The sequence below is a fragment of the Podarcis vaucheri genome (genome assembly GCF_965113315.1).
Source record: "Podarcis vaucheri genome assembly, chromosome: 10".
In the NCBI taxonomy this organism is placed as follows: Eukaryota; Metazoa; Chordata; class Lepidosauria; order Squamata; family Lacertidae; genus Podarcis; species Podarcis vaucheri.
Genome location: NC_138748.1, coordinates 4,794,861 through 4,809,831, shown reverse-complemented (window position 1 = coordinate 4,809,831; position 14,971 = coordinate 4,794,861). Strand labels below are relative to the sequence as shown.

At 42.6% G+C, this 14,971-nt stretch overlaps 1 protein-coding gene across 2 annotated transcripts in view; it reads right to left on the bottom strand.

The window, feature by feature from the left end:
- Positions 1-14,971, bottom strand: part of STK38L (serine/threonine kinase 38 like) — a 502,631-nt gene that overhangs the window by 13,144 nt on the left and 474,516 nt on the right. For both annotated transcript variants that reach the window (XM_082240133.1, XM_082240134.1), the window contains 6 exons: positions 9,930-10,074; positions 8,827-8,878; positions 5,453-5,575; positions 4,888-4,971; positions 1,077-1,200; positions 113-267 (listed from right to left, as the gene is read on the bottom strand). In XM_082240133.1, coding sequence (XP_082096259.1) covers positions 113-267; positions 1,077-1,200; positions 4,888-4,971; positions 5,453-5,575; positions 8,827-8,878; positions 9,930-10,063 — 672 coding nt within the window. In that variant the 5' untranslated portion in view covers positions 10,064-10,074. The remainder of the gene's footprint in view (positions 1-112; positions 268-1,076; positions 1,201-4,887; positions 4,972-5,452; positions 5,576-8,826; positions 8,879-9,929; positions 10,075-14,971) is intronic.

Here is a 14,971-nt window from a genome sequence, read left to right as displayed (position 1 = left end):
GAATGGCTTCCTACCATGGTCACTGGCCAGTCCCTTCAGCCTTTGCATGCTGCAAGTACCCAATGTCAGAATGAAGACAGGAAAGTACAGGAGATGTAAAATCATCTTATACCTTTGCATCCAGGAGAAGATTATCTGGCTTAATATCTCTGTGAATAAAACCCAGCTGGTGAATGGCATCAATGGCCAGCACAGTTTCAGATATGTAAAACTGTGTTTCTTCCTCCGATAAAGTATCCTTCTTCATTAATAATGTCATCATATCTCCTGAATCAAGGAGAAATATATATTATAGGATTTTACAATTAAATAGGCTTTGGTAGTCCAAATATTTACAAAGACACCAGCTCAATCAGTTCCATTAAGTATTTTCGAAACTCAGCAGTTCAGAGCAAAGTGATGAAGGCTCTTTATGAAATATTGGGGGGACTCCAAACATTTTATGTAGTCACTTACATATACACTTAAGCCTTCTCTTGATTTTTTAAAACAATTAATAATACAAACACAGTTAAACACAGTTATTTTTTAAAACAATTAATAATACAAACAAACAATTAAATTAAATTTTTAAAACAATTAATAATACAAACATATTACACTATGTCACAGAATAAAAGCCAGTGTGAACAAAACATTCCTCATCCTTTAATTGTGCTTAAATGATTGGGAATAGCTATACACTTTCCTCAGTCCAGGGACACAGCTATATAGCTGCAAATAAAACGTTTTAAGTGAGTTTTAAGTGCAATATACAATCTACAGTGAACCCTCTGGATATGAATGTAATTCATTCCAGGGGTCCGTGCATACCCCGAAAAATCCACAAGTAGAGGCGCCACTTCTGCGTATGCGGCAAAACCCGGAAGAATACACTTCCGGGTTTGCTGCGTTTGTGACCAAAAGTTACGTTACGTGAAGGTAATGTAACCCGAAGGTCCACTGTATTTTAAAAAGTGGTGTTAATTTTTTTTTGAAAATTTCAGAGCGGTTTTTATGTGTGTCTAGATTCCACCCAGCTCTCAATCCAGCGAGTGACACTGGTTTCAGGTATGAGGCATGGACCATTTATTTACCTCCAGGTAGAAACTCCATGATCAGGTAGAGATTCCGTTTGTCTTGAAAACTATAAAACATCTTCACCACCCAGGCACCATCTGCTTCAACCAGTATATCTCTTTCTGCCCGTATATGAGCCACCTATAGTTGTGAATATTGAACAACGAAACAGAATGTTCACAATAGCCAATACATAAAGAATTATTCTCCTACATAAACCACCAGTTGACTGATTTTCATATGCAATGCAGAAATGCATTACTGCTAGATAATATAAAAGTGTAAGTACATGGGTGTGCGCACACACACACTTCCCCAAATAGACTAGTGTGATTTCAGTGTCAGCCCCAGAAAGTTACAATGCATACAAATGCCATTGATATTATTAAAATTTTAGTACTTAACTCTGTGTCATTGATTTCAGTGGGACTTCAACATTCCTTCTATGTTGCCCTCTTGGACAATATAAGCCAAATAATTTCAAAGAAAGCCTATTTATGCTATCAACAGAGGTAACAGCTGTCAGACAAGCTCAATCAATTTGCAAGCTTGAGGTCCATTTCGCAGAACCAAGCTTTATGTGTTAAGGCGTAGTGATCATGTATCATACATGCTCACGTGAATTCGCTCTGTCTCACAGTAAACAATACAATAAACAATAGTTTACAGTAAACAATTAAATACCACAAGGTACAGTGGTACCTTGGTTTGCATATGTCTTGGTTTGCATACGTTTACATGTCAAACCTGGAAGTGCGTGTCCCGGTTTGCAACCTTTTTTTGGATTATAACCCATTTTTTTTTTTTGGATTACAAACAATTTTTGGGGGGAGGCCCCACTGGCAAAAGTGTGCCTTGGGTTACAACCTGTTTGGGTTTACAAACGGACGTCCAGAATGGATTTTGGTTGTAAACCCAGGTACCATTGTATTTAATTCTACCTTAAAATGCAACACCTGATTAAGTGTTTCAAGTGACTGGCTTCTTTTGTGTTTTGTTATATGGCCAGAAGCGGTTTAGTCATGCTGGTCACATGACCCAGAAAGCTGTCTATGGTCAAATGCCGGATCCCTTGGCCTGAAAGCGAGTTGAGCACCGCACCCCATAGTCGCCTTTGACTGGACTTAACCGTCCAGGGGTCCTTTACCCGACCTAAATGGCCAATGCCAGCCTTTACTTCCAGGGGTGCCAGCCAAGATGCACCAACACACCTGGGTTACAAGCTACACTTTTCAGATTTTTTGAGAGATAAGTTGTACAAGTATGGATCCGCAATGCTGAATCTGTGACAAGACAGCTTCGCACAGCTGTTGCATAGTGCCACAAAGCCTCTCCTCTTCCAAGAGGGGAGGTGTTGCTGGTGGGACGTGATTTCTGCGTCACGCAGGGGCCATTATGGCCCCTGCCCCACTCACTTGGCTGGTGCACCACGCCCACAGGTAAGCACCCAGCTGGGCGGCTTGGAGGGGGCGTGGTTTGCAGTTTAACTTACTGCTGCGCCAGCCATTCTGCCTCATTTTCCGCCTTCCCATCGCGAGTCTGAATCTGTGTCAAGACAGCTTCACACATCTGTTGCATAGTTCCAGCCACAATTCCTTCCAGTCCAGGATTTAGTGCAAATACATGTAATATTTGCACACAAACTGACTAAGGAATCACATCACACTATTCCCAAGAAGTTTATAAATACACACTTTTCCAAAGACTCTGAAGAGAGTAGTACGGCATGGATATATAGCCACAGTCCCCAGTGTTTTATTTTATTTATTTTTTAAAAAAATCATATTTATTAAAGTTTCCAGAAATATAGAAATACAAAGAAAAAAGAAAAAGAAAAAAAAGATACTTAAAACCTTACTTTCATTGCCTACTTTCTGGGACTCCCCCCCTCCCCCTCCCAACTGTATTCCCCTTTCATTAATTTGGTTCTACAAGCTCTCACTCCCAATTTGAAACTTAATTTGTTTAACCCACTATCCAAATTAAATTGTACAAATCATTAACAAGAAAAGAATAAAGATTTTCCCCAAGAATAAAGATTTTCCCCAAGATCCACCCCAGTTCCTTCCACGAATTCCCTTTTTTAAACACGTCCAATCAGAATAAAATGACATACGTAAGTTATATAAAGAAATAGAAAGTAAAAGATATAAAAAGATTCAAAAGATGGTTACACAGCCTTTGGATTCCAAATCTCCCCCCCCCTTCCCCGGTTTGAATTCCCCATGTCCATCAGTCTATATGTTATCAGTCTGGAGGTCTCAAGTCATGGCCAAATTTCTCCCCAATTCCATCTTGCCGGTTTTCTTCTAATTTATTAATTTTAATAATATTTAACTTCAAACGTCCAATCTAACAGAGGCCTTTAATTTCCTTGATCTTTACCACTCCTCCCATTGTTCTTTCCGTGTCGTAGTCAGTCCTTTGTTCTTCTTATTCCTCACTTTCTCAGGTTTCTTGTCCTGTTCAGCTGCTAAAACGTTCTAATTCAGAAATCTGGTATCTCTACAGAGGTTTGTTGTTCAGGAACAAAAACTTACGTCCAGTCCCTTCCTTTCTTCAATAGAAAATTCTATTGTCTCCTTTAATGTAAACACCTCTGTAGACAAAATACTATTTCAGTTTTGCAGCTTTCCCAGAAGATAACAAGTCCTGTGCGAATCCCGGAGTATTTTTCCACTTACGACCATTCTTGTAATGTCCCGAAACCCCTCTAGGGGGATTGTAATAACTTTGTATCCTCTAATCCAAAAGTCAAATTGTTGTTCCTTATTTTCCGATAGTTTATATCCATATTGTAGCAAGTTGTAACAAAATTAACCAGCAAAGTCCTCATAACAAAGTCCTCTTTATATTCTCCAGCTTTGACAGCTACTTTGACAGCTGTCAAAGTCTCCGTCTCTCTTCACCAGGCTCTACGAATCGCCCCGGTTCCCAGGGGGGGTTTCATTTTCCTTCTCACCCTCCACTCTTCTCCTCCAGCACAGTTCTTATAATTTCCCATCGTGGAATTAATGATTTTTATCAAAAGTATACTTCTCTTTCGACCTTGGTTACCCAGTCCTTGTTTTGGAATGTTTACAATAGGGGGGGGGGATTGACTTCCTTTTTAGATCACCCCCGCTCGTGCCAAATCCGAAAAAAATTCCTTTTTTTTCTCCTTTTGAACCCGGTTTCCCAATTACTCACGGGTTGTTGTTAATAGTCCAAATTTCCAATGGAAGAAGTCAGCGCTCTCCGTCAAATGGCATGCGGCTGCGCTCGGCAGGGAAAGCAGAGGACTCAAAGCACCACGCCGCTCCCCGGCACCCGATCCGAAGCCTTTAAAAAGGCTCCTTCACGAGTCGGGAGGGCGCTAATGGTGCCAGCCGAGTCACCCATGTCCACGGGCTCCGTGCCCGTGGTTTTTAAGGGTCCCCGCGTCGCCGGCGCGGTAGGACCCAGCCCCTGCCGAGCAGACTCCCTCCGGAGCTCGGAGGGAGTCCGCCATTCGGCAATGGCGCCAACCCGGAAGTCCCCAGTGTTTTATTTTAAAGACAGCCTTATCTGTCTTCCACCCTCCCACACCACAAAGAAGATTTCAAAAGTCCCAGTCTCAGCCAACTCATCCTTCTATCTTGCCCAACTTCTCTATAAACAGGTAAACTAATATTTCAGTAACTTATCAATTCTACTAATAGTGACAAGCAATTCATCCTACTGGCAACAAATGTGCTGCAGGAATAGGTATGGTCCCTTTTCAGCAATACTACAAATATATATTGCACACAACACTGCATATCATCACTATTGGTTTTGAAGGGCTTGCAATATACTAAAAAGACATACCTGCTCTTTCTCTAGCATGTCAGCTTTTCTTAGAATCTTCATTGCATAAATATGACCCGTATCTTTCTTTTGAACGAGGCGGACCTGTGGATTAATTTTTTAAAAGCCATTATTAAAGCATACTGTTAAGCTAACATATTTGCAATACTGGGGTAAATGCAGCAGACTGGTTGAATAGCAATTCCAAAACTGGAAGAAGGGTGAGCGTAAGAGGCAATCTATATGAACACCTGATCTCTGCTACAAAGAGCAACAAATGCTACTAAAATCCATGAAGATTAGAAGGAAGGTCTCTAAGGAGAACTGAGAAAATTGGGAGTGAGGGGAGAGAAACCTAAGTTTACTGATTGTTTATTGAATGTTTATCAGAGTTATTAAAAAAAAAAATCTCAAAGAGCCGGCCAGGGGAGGGAGAGGAGTACAAAAAAATGAAGAATTCTGAGCTCATTATAAGGTCCGCCCCCCACCCCGCATACCATAAACAGGATTATTGTTCAGTTAAGTTATCCTGACAGGAAGGTATCCTGAAATAAAGAGGTCCTAAGAAAATACAAAAATTACGAACCTCTCCAAAAGCACCTCTTCCAATAACTTTCAAAGATTCAAAGTCATCGAGGCCTAGCCTTGTTCTCTTCAGCCGCAGAAATTCGGTTTCTTTGCGGGCATGCTGAGATCTTCGTAGCTTTTTCTGAAATATGTATTAAGCATGAGAAAATCCACAACTCATACAAAAATGGTATAAACAAGTAATCAGTTTATAATGCTACTATCACCAAGTATGGGATATAATTCCCTCTAGCAGTGGCGTAGCGTGGGGGGTGCAGGGGGGCCGGCTGCACCGGGCGCAACATCTGGGGGTTAGGTTTAGGGGGCGCAAATCCATGGGTTAGGGGGCGCAAATTACTTGCCTTGCCCCGGGTGCTGACAACCCACGCTATGCCACTGCCCTCTAGCCTCCAATAGGGAGGAAGGACTCAGTGAGTCCCATTGGTGTGGTTAATGTGTCATAAAGTAAGAACACAAGAATAGCCCTGCTGGGTCAGGCTAGGGGCCCGTCTAGTCCATTGTCCTGTTTCCACAGTGGCCAACCAGGCGCCCATGGGAAGCCTGCAAAGAAGCCATGCAAGCAACAGCATTCTCCCTGCCTCTGACCTTGGAAGCAGACTACAGTCATCATGGCTAGCAGCCACTGATAGCCTTTTCCTCTATGAATTTGTCCAGTCCTCTTTTATAGCCATCCAGGTTGGTGGCCATCACAAATTCCATAGTTTTAACCATGTGTTTCTTTCGTCTGTCCTGAATCTTACAACATTCAGTTTCACTGGATGCTCATGAGTTCTAACAATACAGTGGAGCCTCTACTGACGGACATAATCAGTTCCGGAGGTCCATCTGTAAGTCGATCCGGGTTGCTGGTAGAAGCACCATTGCGCATGTGCAGGTGGCGGCTGCCACTTTTGCGTCTGCACAAACAGCAGAAGCCACTTCTGTGCATGCGCGAACCACGGCAAACCCGGTATTTACTTCCGGGTTTGCAGTGGTTGCAACTTGGATCAGGCCCAAGTAGAGGCGGTCATAAGTAGAGGTTCTACTGTACAGTGTAAGAAAGGGAGAAAAACTTTTCTCTATCTACTTTCTCCATGTCATGCACTTTTAACTCACCTTTTCACTACACAACAACCCGTGTGTGCTGCAGGAATGTAGCGTGGGGGGGGGGAGCTTCCGGGGTGATTGCCCTGGGCACACTGGAGGGGGGGCTGCTCATCCCCGAGCCAGCCCTGCACTGGGGGTGCTTCGGCGGCAAGGGCTGGCCTGGCACAGTGGCCTCCATTCACCCTCTGCACTCCCCACCCCACCCCACCCCGGCGAGGGTGCATGCTGTCCGCTTTCCTCACAGGGGAGTTCCTCCATCTCCTTGATAATTCTGGATGCCCTTTCCTGAACCTTTTTCAAACTCTACAATACCCTTTGTGAGGCGAAGTGACCAGAACGATACACAATATTCCAGGTGTGATCACATGATCAATTTGTATGATGACATTCTGGTACTGGCAGTTTTCTTTCTGATTCCTTTCCTTAGGACTCCTAGCATTTGCCTTTTCAACAGCTGCTGCACTCTGGCCAGCATCTTCATAGAGCCTCCTCTACAAGCCCAAAGGTCTTGCTCTTCATCAGTCACTGCCAGTTCAGACACCATGGCCATATATGTGAAATTAATATTTTTTTGCACATTTAATATTAAAACATAAACAAAATGTAATATTTAAGCATAAACAAAATTTAATATTTTAAAACAAACTGTGGTTTAATGTGATTATGCAGCAGGCTGGTGCATAATCTCACACCACCTCTGTGCTGTTTCTGTCACAATGGCTTGTTGTGCAAACCCAAGCTTATGCCTCATTTTCCTCCAATGACCTACTTCAAAAAGACATATCACTCCTGGTCAAAATAGTTAAATAGGCAGTGGTATCTTAGCTAGGACTTAGACCTTGGAGAGCTGCTGCTACTGAGAGTATTGAGGTAGATAGACCAATGGTCTGCTTTTGTGTAACGCAACTCTATAGGTCCAGGCACGGCCATTACTTTGAGCCCCATTTTCAACAGAAAATTGGTTAATAACAGATATGCAAAATTCAGCATGCTGCCGAATATTAGAAAAGGTGCCAAATAATAGTTTTCATGAGCAAAATAGATAAACATTAGTTGGTAGAGAATGAGACTCTTAATCTCAGGGCCATGGATTCAAGCCCCACATTGGGCAAAAGATTCCTTCACTGCAGAGGGTTGGACTAGATGACCCTTGTGTTCCCTTACAATGCTACCTTTCCCTGATTTTATTATGATAAAGGTAAAGGTAAAGGTACCCCTGCCCGAACGGGCCAGTCTTGACAGACTCTGGGGTTTGTGCGCCCATCTCACATCTAAAGGCCGGGGGCCAGCGCTGTCCGGAGACACTTCCGGGTCACGTGGCCAGCGTGACAACGCTGCTCTGGCGAGCCAGAGCCGCACACGGAACGCCGTTTACCTTCCCGCTGGTAAGCGGTACCTATTTATCTACTTGCCCCCGGGGGTGCTTTCGAACTGGGTGCCTCTAAAAAGCTCAATGTTTTTTATCTTGTATCATTCACAGCCACAAGATGGCACTGTATACCCATTTCTGTCAACATGAGGTTCCCAACTTTCCCAGTCATCTCTTGTAGCATGCTATCGGGGCACTGGCTCCTGCCCCCCCCCAAAGTTTTAAAGGAGGATACTAAGCCCCCTCAATATCTAGTGGTGACGTCACATCGTCACACAACATTGCATGTGGGATGTCACATCACTGTGTGACACTGGCCCTCTCAATTGGCGGCGCAAGCCTGCACCAATGTGTGTTATGAAAAAATTGCAAGGTCAATATAATGGCAAAAACTATTGCAGAATCATCCCCCCTCTCGTGGTGCTATAAGGAATGGATTACTAGAGCATGATGATTCATTAATAGTTCTACTTATAAAAGTGAACCACAGTGACTTGCAGCACAGTATAAACACTAAAATCAATTACAACAAACCAACCAATAAAAACTGTTTGAAAATCTTTGCCAATAAAAGGCAGTCTTGCTGAATCTACCATTCTAAAAGAGACCACAAGTGTTTGAAACCATTAAAATATCAATACTGGTTCAATTATATGGGATTATTTTCCTCCTTAAGGAAAAGGCAGCTCCTTCTACAGAATAACTCTATCCTGTTCCAAATCTAGCAATCCTACTTTCCCACAGTGACAAAGAAGGTGCAGTTATTCCCTCCTACCTGTGTTCTCTTCGTCTTACTCTTGCTTTCTAGGCAACGTGATTCCAAGACAGACAGCTCAAGTGAAGACCCGTGAATCATTAAGCACCAATTCTGAACAGTAAACTGTAAAAGCTTCCAGCTTAAATTACATTCACATTACCTCTTCATCTGCTAAACCTTCCTCTTCCATGGCCACTTCTAGTTTCTTCTGCCTAGGTTGGTAGAAAAAAAGGGTGTGTGTATATATTATAAAATGAACGGTCTGTATTTTACTCTACTAGAGTGACTTCACTCCTCAAATCATATCAGTAGGAAGAACTGGAACACAGAAATGTTGAGTACAGAATACAAGTTTATTTTAAGCTGCCACTGTTCACCCAATGCCCTTCCTCATCTTTCCCCAACTTGGCACTCAGCAGACGTTGGACTACAACTACCACCCTCTCTGACCATTCACCAAGCTGGCTGCAACTGATGGGAGCTTGGGTCCAACACCATCTGGAAGACAACAGGTTGGGGAAGTCTGGGTGACATACATAGATCCAGAGGACCACACAAACACTCCTTCGCCTGCTTGGGTCCCTTTTCCCTGGAAGGTGAGGAGAGGAGCAAAATCCCTGAAGTGAACTGTCCAGCCTCCTGGTTGCTAATCCCGACACAAGAGAATAGAAGGACACAAGACCACATAAGAACCATCTTCTCTCATCTTACATGTCTCCACCTTCTCCTCTTTCTTGCAAAGTATCGCAAAACATGTTTCTTCACTGACTTGGTGTAAGAAAACAATATCCAACTAAAAATAAAAAGGTACATTTTGCTGAACAACTAGATGAAAAGCAGAGCTTCTTTTGAGACCTCAGCTTTTCCAAGGGGTTAATTAACAAGGACATTGATACACAAATATCAGCATTGCAAACCAGGCTTCCTCAACCTCAGCCCTCCAGATGCTTTGAGACTACGATTCCCATGATCCCTGACCTAGCTAGGGATCATGGGAGTTGTAGGCCAAAAACATCTGGAGGGCCGAGGTTGAGGAAGCCTGTAATGTAAACAGAGGCTTTTTTGCATAACAGCAGCTGAAATGGCACAAGGGAAAGCTGCCAAAACCTTTTTAGCTATTCACACCAAGAAAATAGGTGGTCAGTTAAAAGTTATTTGCTAGCCAGAGTTGTGTACATGTTTTGAGGGGGAATAACAGACCCCCCCCCAAACCTCTACCACACATAGAAAACTCAAGTGTGGAAGAAATCTAACACCCAGTACCTGGTTTCTCTTTCTTCATGCTGTAAAATGAGGTTACTATAAAAGTTCTCCAGCGTGAGCTTGGCCACTGTCACTCTCTCCCGGGTGTGGTTGCTCATGGGAAAGGAAGTTGGAGTCCCTGCAGTCATTGCCATAGTAACATGTACTGAAACAGAGTGCATAAAATAATAATTACTCTGCAGAAGAAAATTCATTTCCCCTCACCAAAAAATAGAAACTCATGATGAGGAACACAGAGTCCCTTACAGTATTAACTCTGCATGGGCTGCTTTAGTACTGTGGAATGTTCCACTAAGTCACTCAGGAATCTCCTTTTGGTACAGCAGATTGATACAGTGGTACCTCGGGTTACAGACGCTTCAGGTTACAGACTCCGCTAACCCAGAAATAGTACCTCGGGTTAAGAACTTTGCTTCAGGGTGAGAACAGAAATCACGCAGCAGCAGTGCAAGGCCTCATTAGCTAAAGTGGTGCTTCAGGTTAAGAACAGTTTCAGGTTAAGAACAGACCTCCGGAATTAAGTACTTAACCCGAGGTACCACTGTACTGCTATTTCCAGCCTGTGTCCCACACAGTATGAACCTGTAAACACAAACACACCCACACACCCAATTCCAAAGACCCAGAATCCAATGAAACAGGAAGAGGAAAGCAGATCTGAATGTATATAATGAAGTTACATTGAAATCACTGCCACGTCAACCACCACTGAAGATGTCAAAGAAAACGAAGAAGTCACAAGCTTGAGTGAAATTGGCTAGAAAGGAACCAGTCTGAGCTCTCCACCCTTGCTGCTGGCCCCCAAAAAGCTAGTACTGTAAAGGCTTATATTTTTGAAACTAGTGGTTTTTCAGGTTTATTGCCAAGGAGAGAACAATTAAACATCATTTAAAAATTTACACCAGCATATATATATATATATATATATATATATATATATATATATATATATGCTTTCGTAGATTTTCACGGGTATATATATATATATATATATATATATATATATATGCAGGTTTTGGTGTCTTCGGGTGTCTTCCCGTGTAAGAGTCGGGGTGTCTGGGCGACGTTTCGACGAGGTCTCACTCGTCATCTTCAGGCTGGTGCTTTCGGCTTCTTGTTACTGGAACAGAGCAGAATCTGGTGTTTGAGTTCCTATAAATACTGTTGAGGGGTGTGGTGTATAGCCTCCAACGTTCTGGGCAGAGAGGAAGTTCCTAGATTAGTGTGCCTTTTCTTCTTTTGTTCCTTAATTACTTGAGGGATATCTTGAGTGATTTCATGAGTGATATTCTGAATACCACTGGGTGGGTCATTAAGTGTAGATTAGTTGCTAAAGCTTTCGTGTCTTGACCTCTTGAGCTTGTGAAGAGTTTTTCTGAGAAGATGGCTGTGCTGCATTTAGTTGTGCTCTAGCTTGGCTTCGTGTATAGGGGCGAGCTGTAAAAACCGACACCACAAAAACCGACACCAGAACCAGAGGCACACAGAACGCCGTCACCAATCAACCACACCAGACCCAAACCCAGACCCTCTCCACAGACATATTACAGACTCCATCCAGTAGCCAAACTATAGTGGCACCTCCCGATGCTGCACCCCCCTGCAATCCCTACACAGATCTGGCTGGCACAAGGCACAAAATTACAGCTCGCCCCTATACACGAAGCCAAGCTAGAGCACAACTAAATGCAGCACAGCCATCTTCTCAGAAAAACTCTTCACAAGCTCAAGAGGTCAAGACACGAAAGCTTTAGCAACTAATCTACACTTAATGACCCACCCAGTGGTATTCAGAATATCACTCATGAAATCACTCAAGATATCCCTCAAGTAATTAAGGAACAAAAGAAGAAAAGGCACACTAATCTAGGAACTTCCTCTCTGCCCAGAACGTTGGAGGCTATACACCACACCCCTCAACAGTATTTATAGGAACTCAAACACCAGATTCTGCTCTGTTCCAGTAACAAGAAGCCGAAAGCACCAGCCTGAAGATGACGAGTGAGACCTCGTCGAAACGTCGCCCAGACACCCCGACTCTTACACGGGAAGACACCCGAAGACACCAAAACCTGCATTCCTGTACCCGTGAAAATCTACGAAAGCAAATATATATATATATATATATATATATATATATATATATATATATATAACCTTGATATATATGATCTCTATATATATGAATGAAAACAACCATGGTGCTATGACAGGGAGATTTCACAATGAAAGCTCCACCCTCAAAGAGGCCTTATTTCAGGTGGAACATTTTCTCTTAGACAACGACAGTCTGCTAAAGAACATAACTGTGTCATCTTAATTCACAGGGAAAGAGGAATATAAGAGAGACATCAAGGTTATTAAGGGCTTCAAAAAAAGTTAAAGACAACTTCTGGTTCAAGGAAACACTCACTGTAATCAACATCCCTTTCTAAGATGTGTTGCTGGGGTAGGGCTATTTCTCCCTCAAAGGAGTGGGGATAATTGGGAGTCAATAGTATATCGACCAGGTGGTACATGACCCCAGTCAAGCTTGCAAAGATCTATCATTTGCCCGATAATAAATGTTGGAAATGTAAAGAAACTGAAGGTACTTTCTTTCACCTTTGGTGGATGTGCCCGAAGATTAAGGCTTTCTGGGAAATGATATATAATGAAATGAAAAAGGTACTTAAATGTACTTTTCCCAAGAAACCAGAGGCCTTTCTCTTGGGCATTGTCGGCCAATTGGTGTCAAAGAGGGACAGAACATTCTTTATGTATGCTACAACAGCAGCAAGAATACTCATCGCAAAGTACTGGAAGACACAAGATCTACCCACTCTGGAAGAATGGCAGATGAAGGTGATAGACTATATGGGACTGGCTGAAATGACTGACAGAATTCGAGACCAGGGGAAAGAGACGGCGGAAGAAGATTGGAAGAAATTTAAAATTTATCTTAAGAAATATTGTAAAATTAATGAATGTTAAAATGTTGTGGTTATATAAAGTAAGGGATTACAGCTGTTAAGGATTAAGTAAAAGAAAAGAAAGGGGAAAAATCGGTTAAATTAAGGGGAAGGATTTGCTGAAATAATTTTGGGAATTGGAATGCAGAAAGGGGAGGTATGGGGAAGTCGAGGAAGTAAGTTTAAGAAAAAAAGGAGTTGAAATTATATGTGTTTGTTTGTTATTGTATGTATATTTTTGTTTGGTGTGTATTGTATGTGTTTTTAAAATGTGTGAAAACTTAATAAATATTTATTAAAAAAACAAACAAAGCAATAGTATGTCGCCCAAGGGCATATTGTGTGATTGGGGGCATCCTGTACCCATTGCCTCCACTGCATGCAGATGTTCAGGAGACTGGCGAGTGTCCCAGTCAGAAGGAAGCAAAATATCTCTATTACAAGGCAAGAACATTTTAAACAAATATTTTTACTAGATAAACCACGAAAAAAAGACAAGCCTCTTTCAGCAGCTGCAACGAAGTCCACAATCTTGTGCATATGCACATAATCCTTCCTCTTACTTTACCATGATATTGTGACAGACACTGCAATCTGGCGCCCAAGCCAATTTTACTAGGAGGCAGCAAGATAATGAGAATCTGAAACAAAGCCTAAGAAGGAATAGGGTACAATTTTAGAAGAATGTAATATCTGCAGGATTTCTTACGGGATCTATAAACTCAAAGGAGACACAAACTCTAATGAATGTGAACTTGCTAGCATTTCAATTCATTCTTGTAAAACAATGAGTCAATCATTCACTGCCCAAACAGATACATTAAAGAGTGTAATATACACTATTAAGATGTTATGGGCTGGGTTCAAGGTGAATTAGCTGAACTTATCTCAAACTGAAATCAGTGGGACTTGAAATCAATAGTAGCTTGTCCCATTGATTTCAGTTTGAACCAAGTTCAACTAATCTGGTCTGCATCCAATCCAATTTAAGTCACCCATGAGTCTGGCAGTTGTGAGAATCATTACATATGTACACAAGACAACAAGAGTTTCGGTAGTTCAATCCTCTACAGTTTCGGTATCATCAGAAACATGCTGCCAGTGTTCACTTAGTTCCAGAATGTTACCCTCTCACACGGTCATTACCATCGCATATGTTTGGAAATCACAGGTTGCCCTTTCAAAAGCGCTGTGATAATTATTTCTAGTCAAAATTATAGTTCATGCTTTCTGTCTGCTGCCTAAACATCTAGAGTAAGGTAAAGGTAAAGGGACCCCTGACCATTAGGTCCAGTCGTGGCCGACTCTGGGGTTGCGGCGCTCATCTCGCTTTATTGGCCGAGGGAGCTGGCATACAGCTTCCGTGTCATGTGGCCAGCATGACCAAGCCGCTTCTGGTGAACCAGAGCAGCGCACGGAAACGCCGTTTACCCTCCCGCTGGAGTGGTACCTATTTATCTACTTGCACTTTGACATGCTTTCGAACTGCTAGGTTGGCAGGAGCTGGGACTGAGCAATGGGAGCTCACCCCGTCACGGGGATTCGAACCTCCGACCTTCTGATCAGCAAGTCCTAGGCTCTGTGGTTTAACCCACAGCGCCACCCGCATCCCTTAACATCTAGAGTAGTGTTTCTCAAACTTGGGTCACCAGCTGTTGGACTACAACTCCCATCATCCCTAGCTAGCAGGACCAGTGGTCAGGGCTGATGGAAATTGTAGTCCAAAAACAGCTTGAGACCCAAGTTTGAGAAACAGTGGAGTAATTTTTCTGTAGCATAAAGTGATCGGATTGGAGGTGGAGTAAAAAAAAAAAAATACTCTGCACAGTCTGTTTCCCTGTGATTCCTGTACTTACTAATTCAGTGGTACCTCGGGTTACAGACACTTCAAGGTTACAGACTCCGCTAACCCAGAAATAGTACCTGGGGTTAAGAACTTTGCTTCAGGATGAGAAGAGAAATTGCACGGTGGCCCCATTAGCTAAAGTGGTACCTCAGGTTAAGAACAGTTTCAGGTTAAGAACGGACCTCTGGAACAAATTAAGTTCTTAACCCGAGGTACCACTGTACAGACACCACCAGACAGAGTAC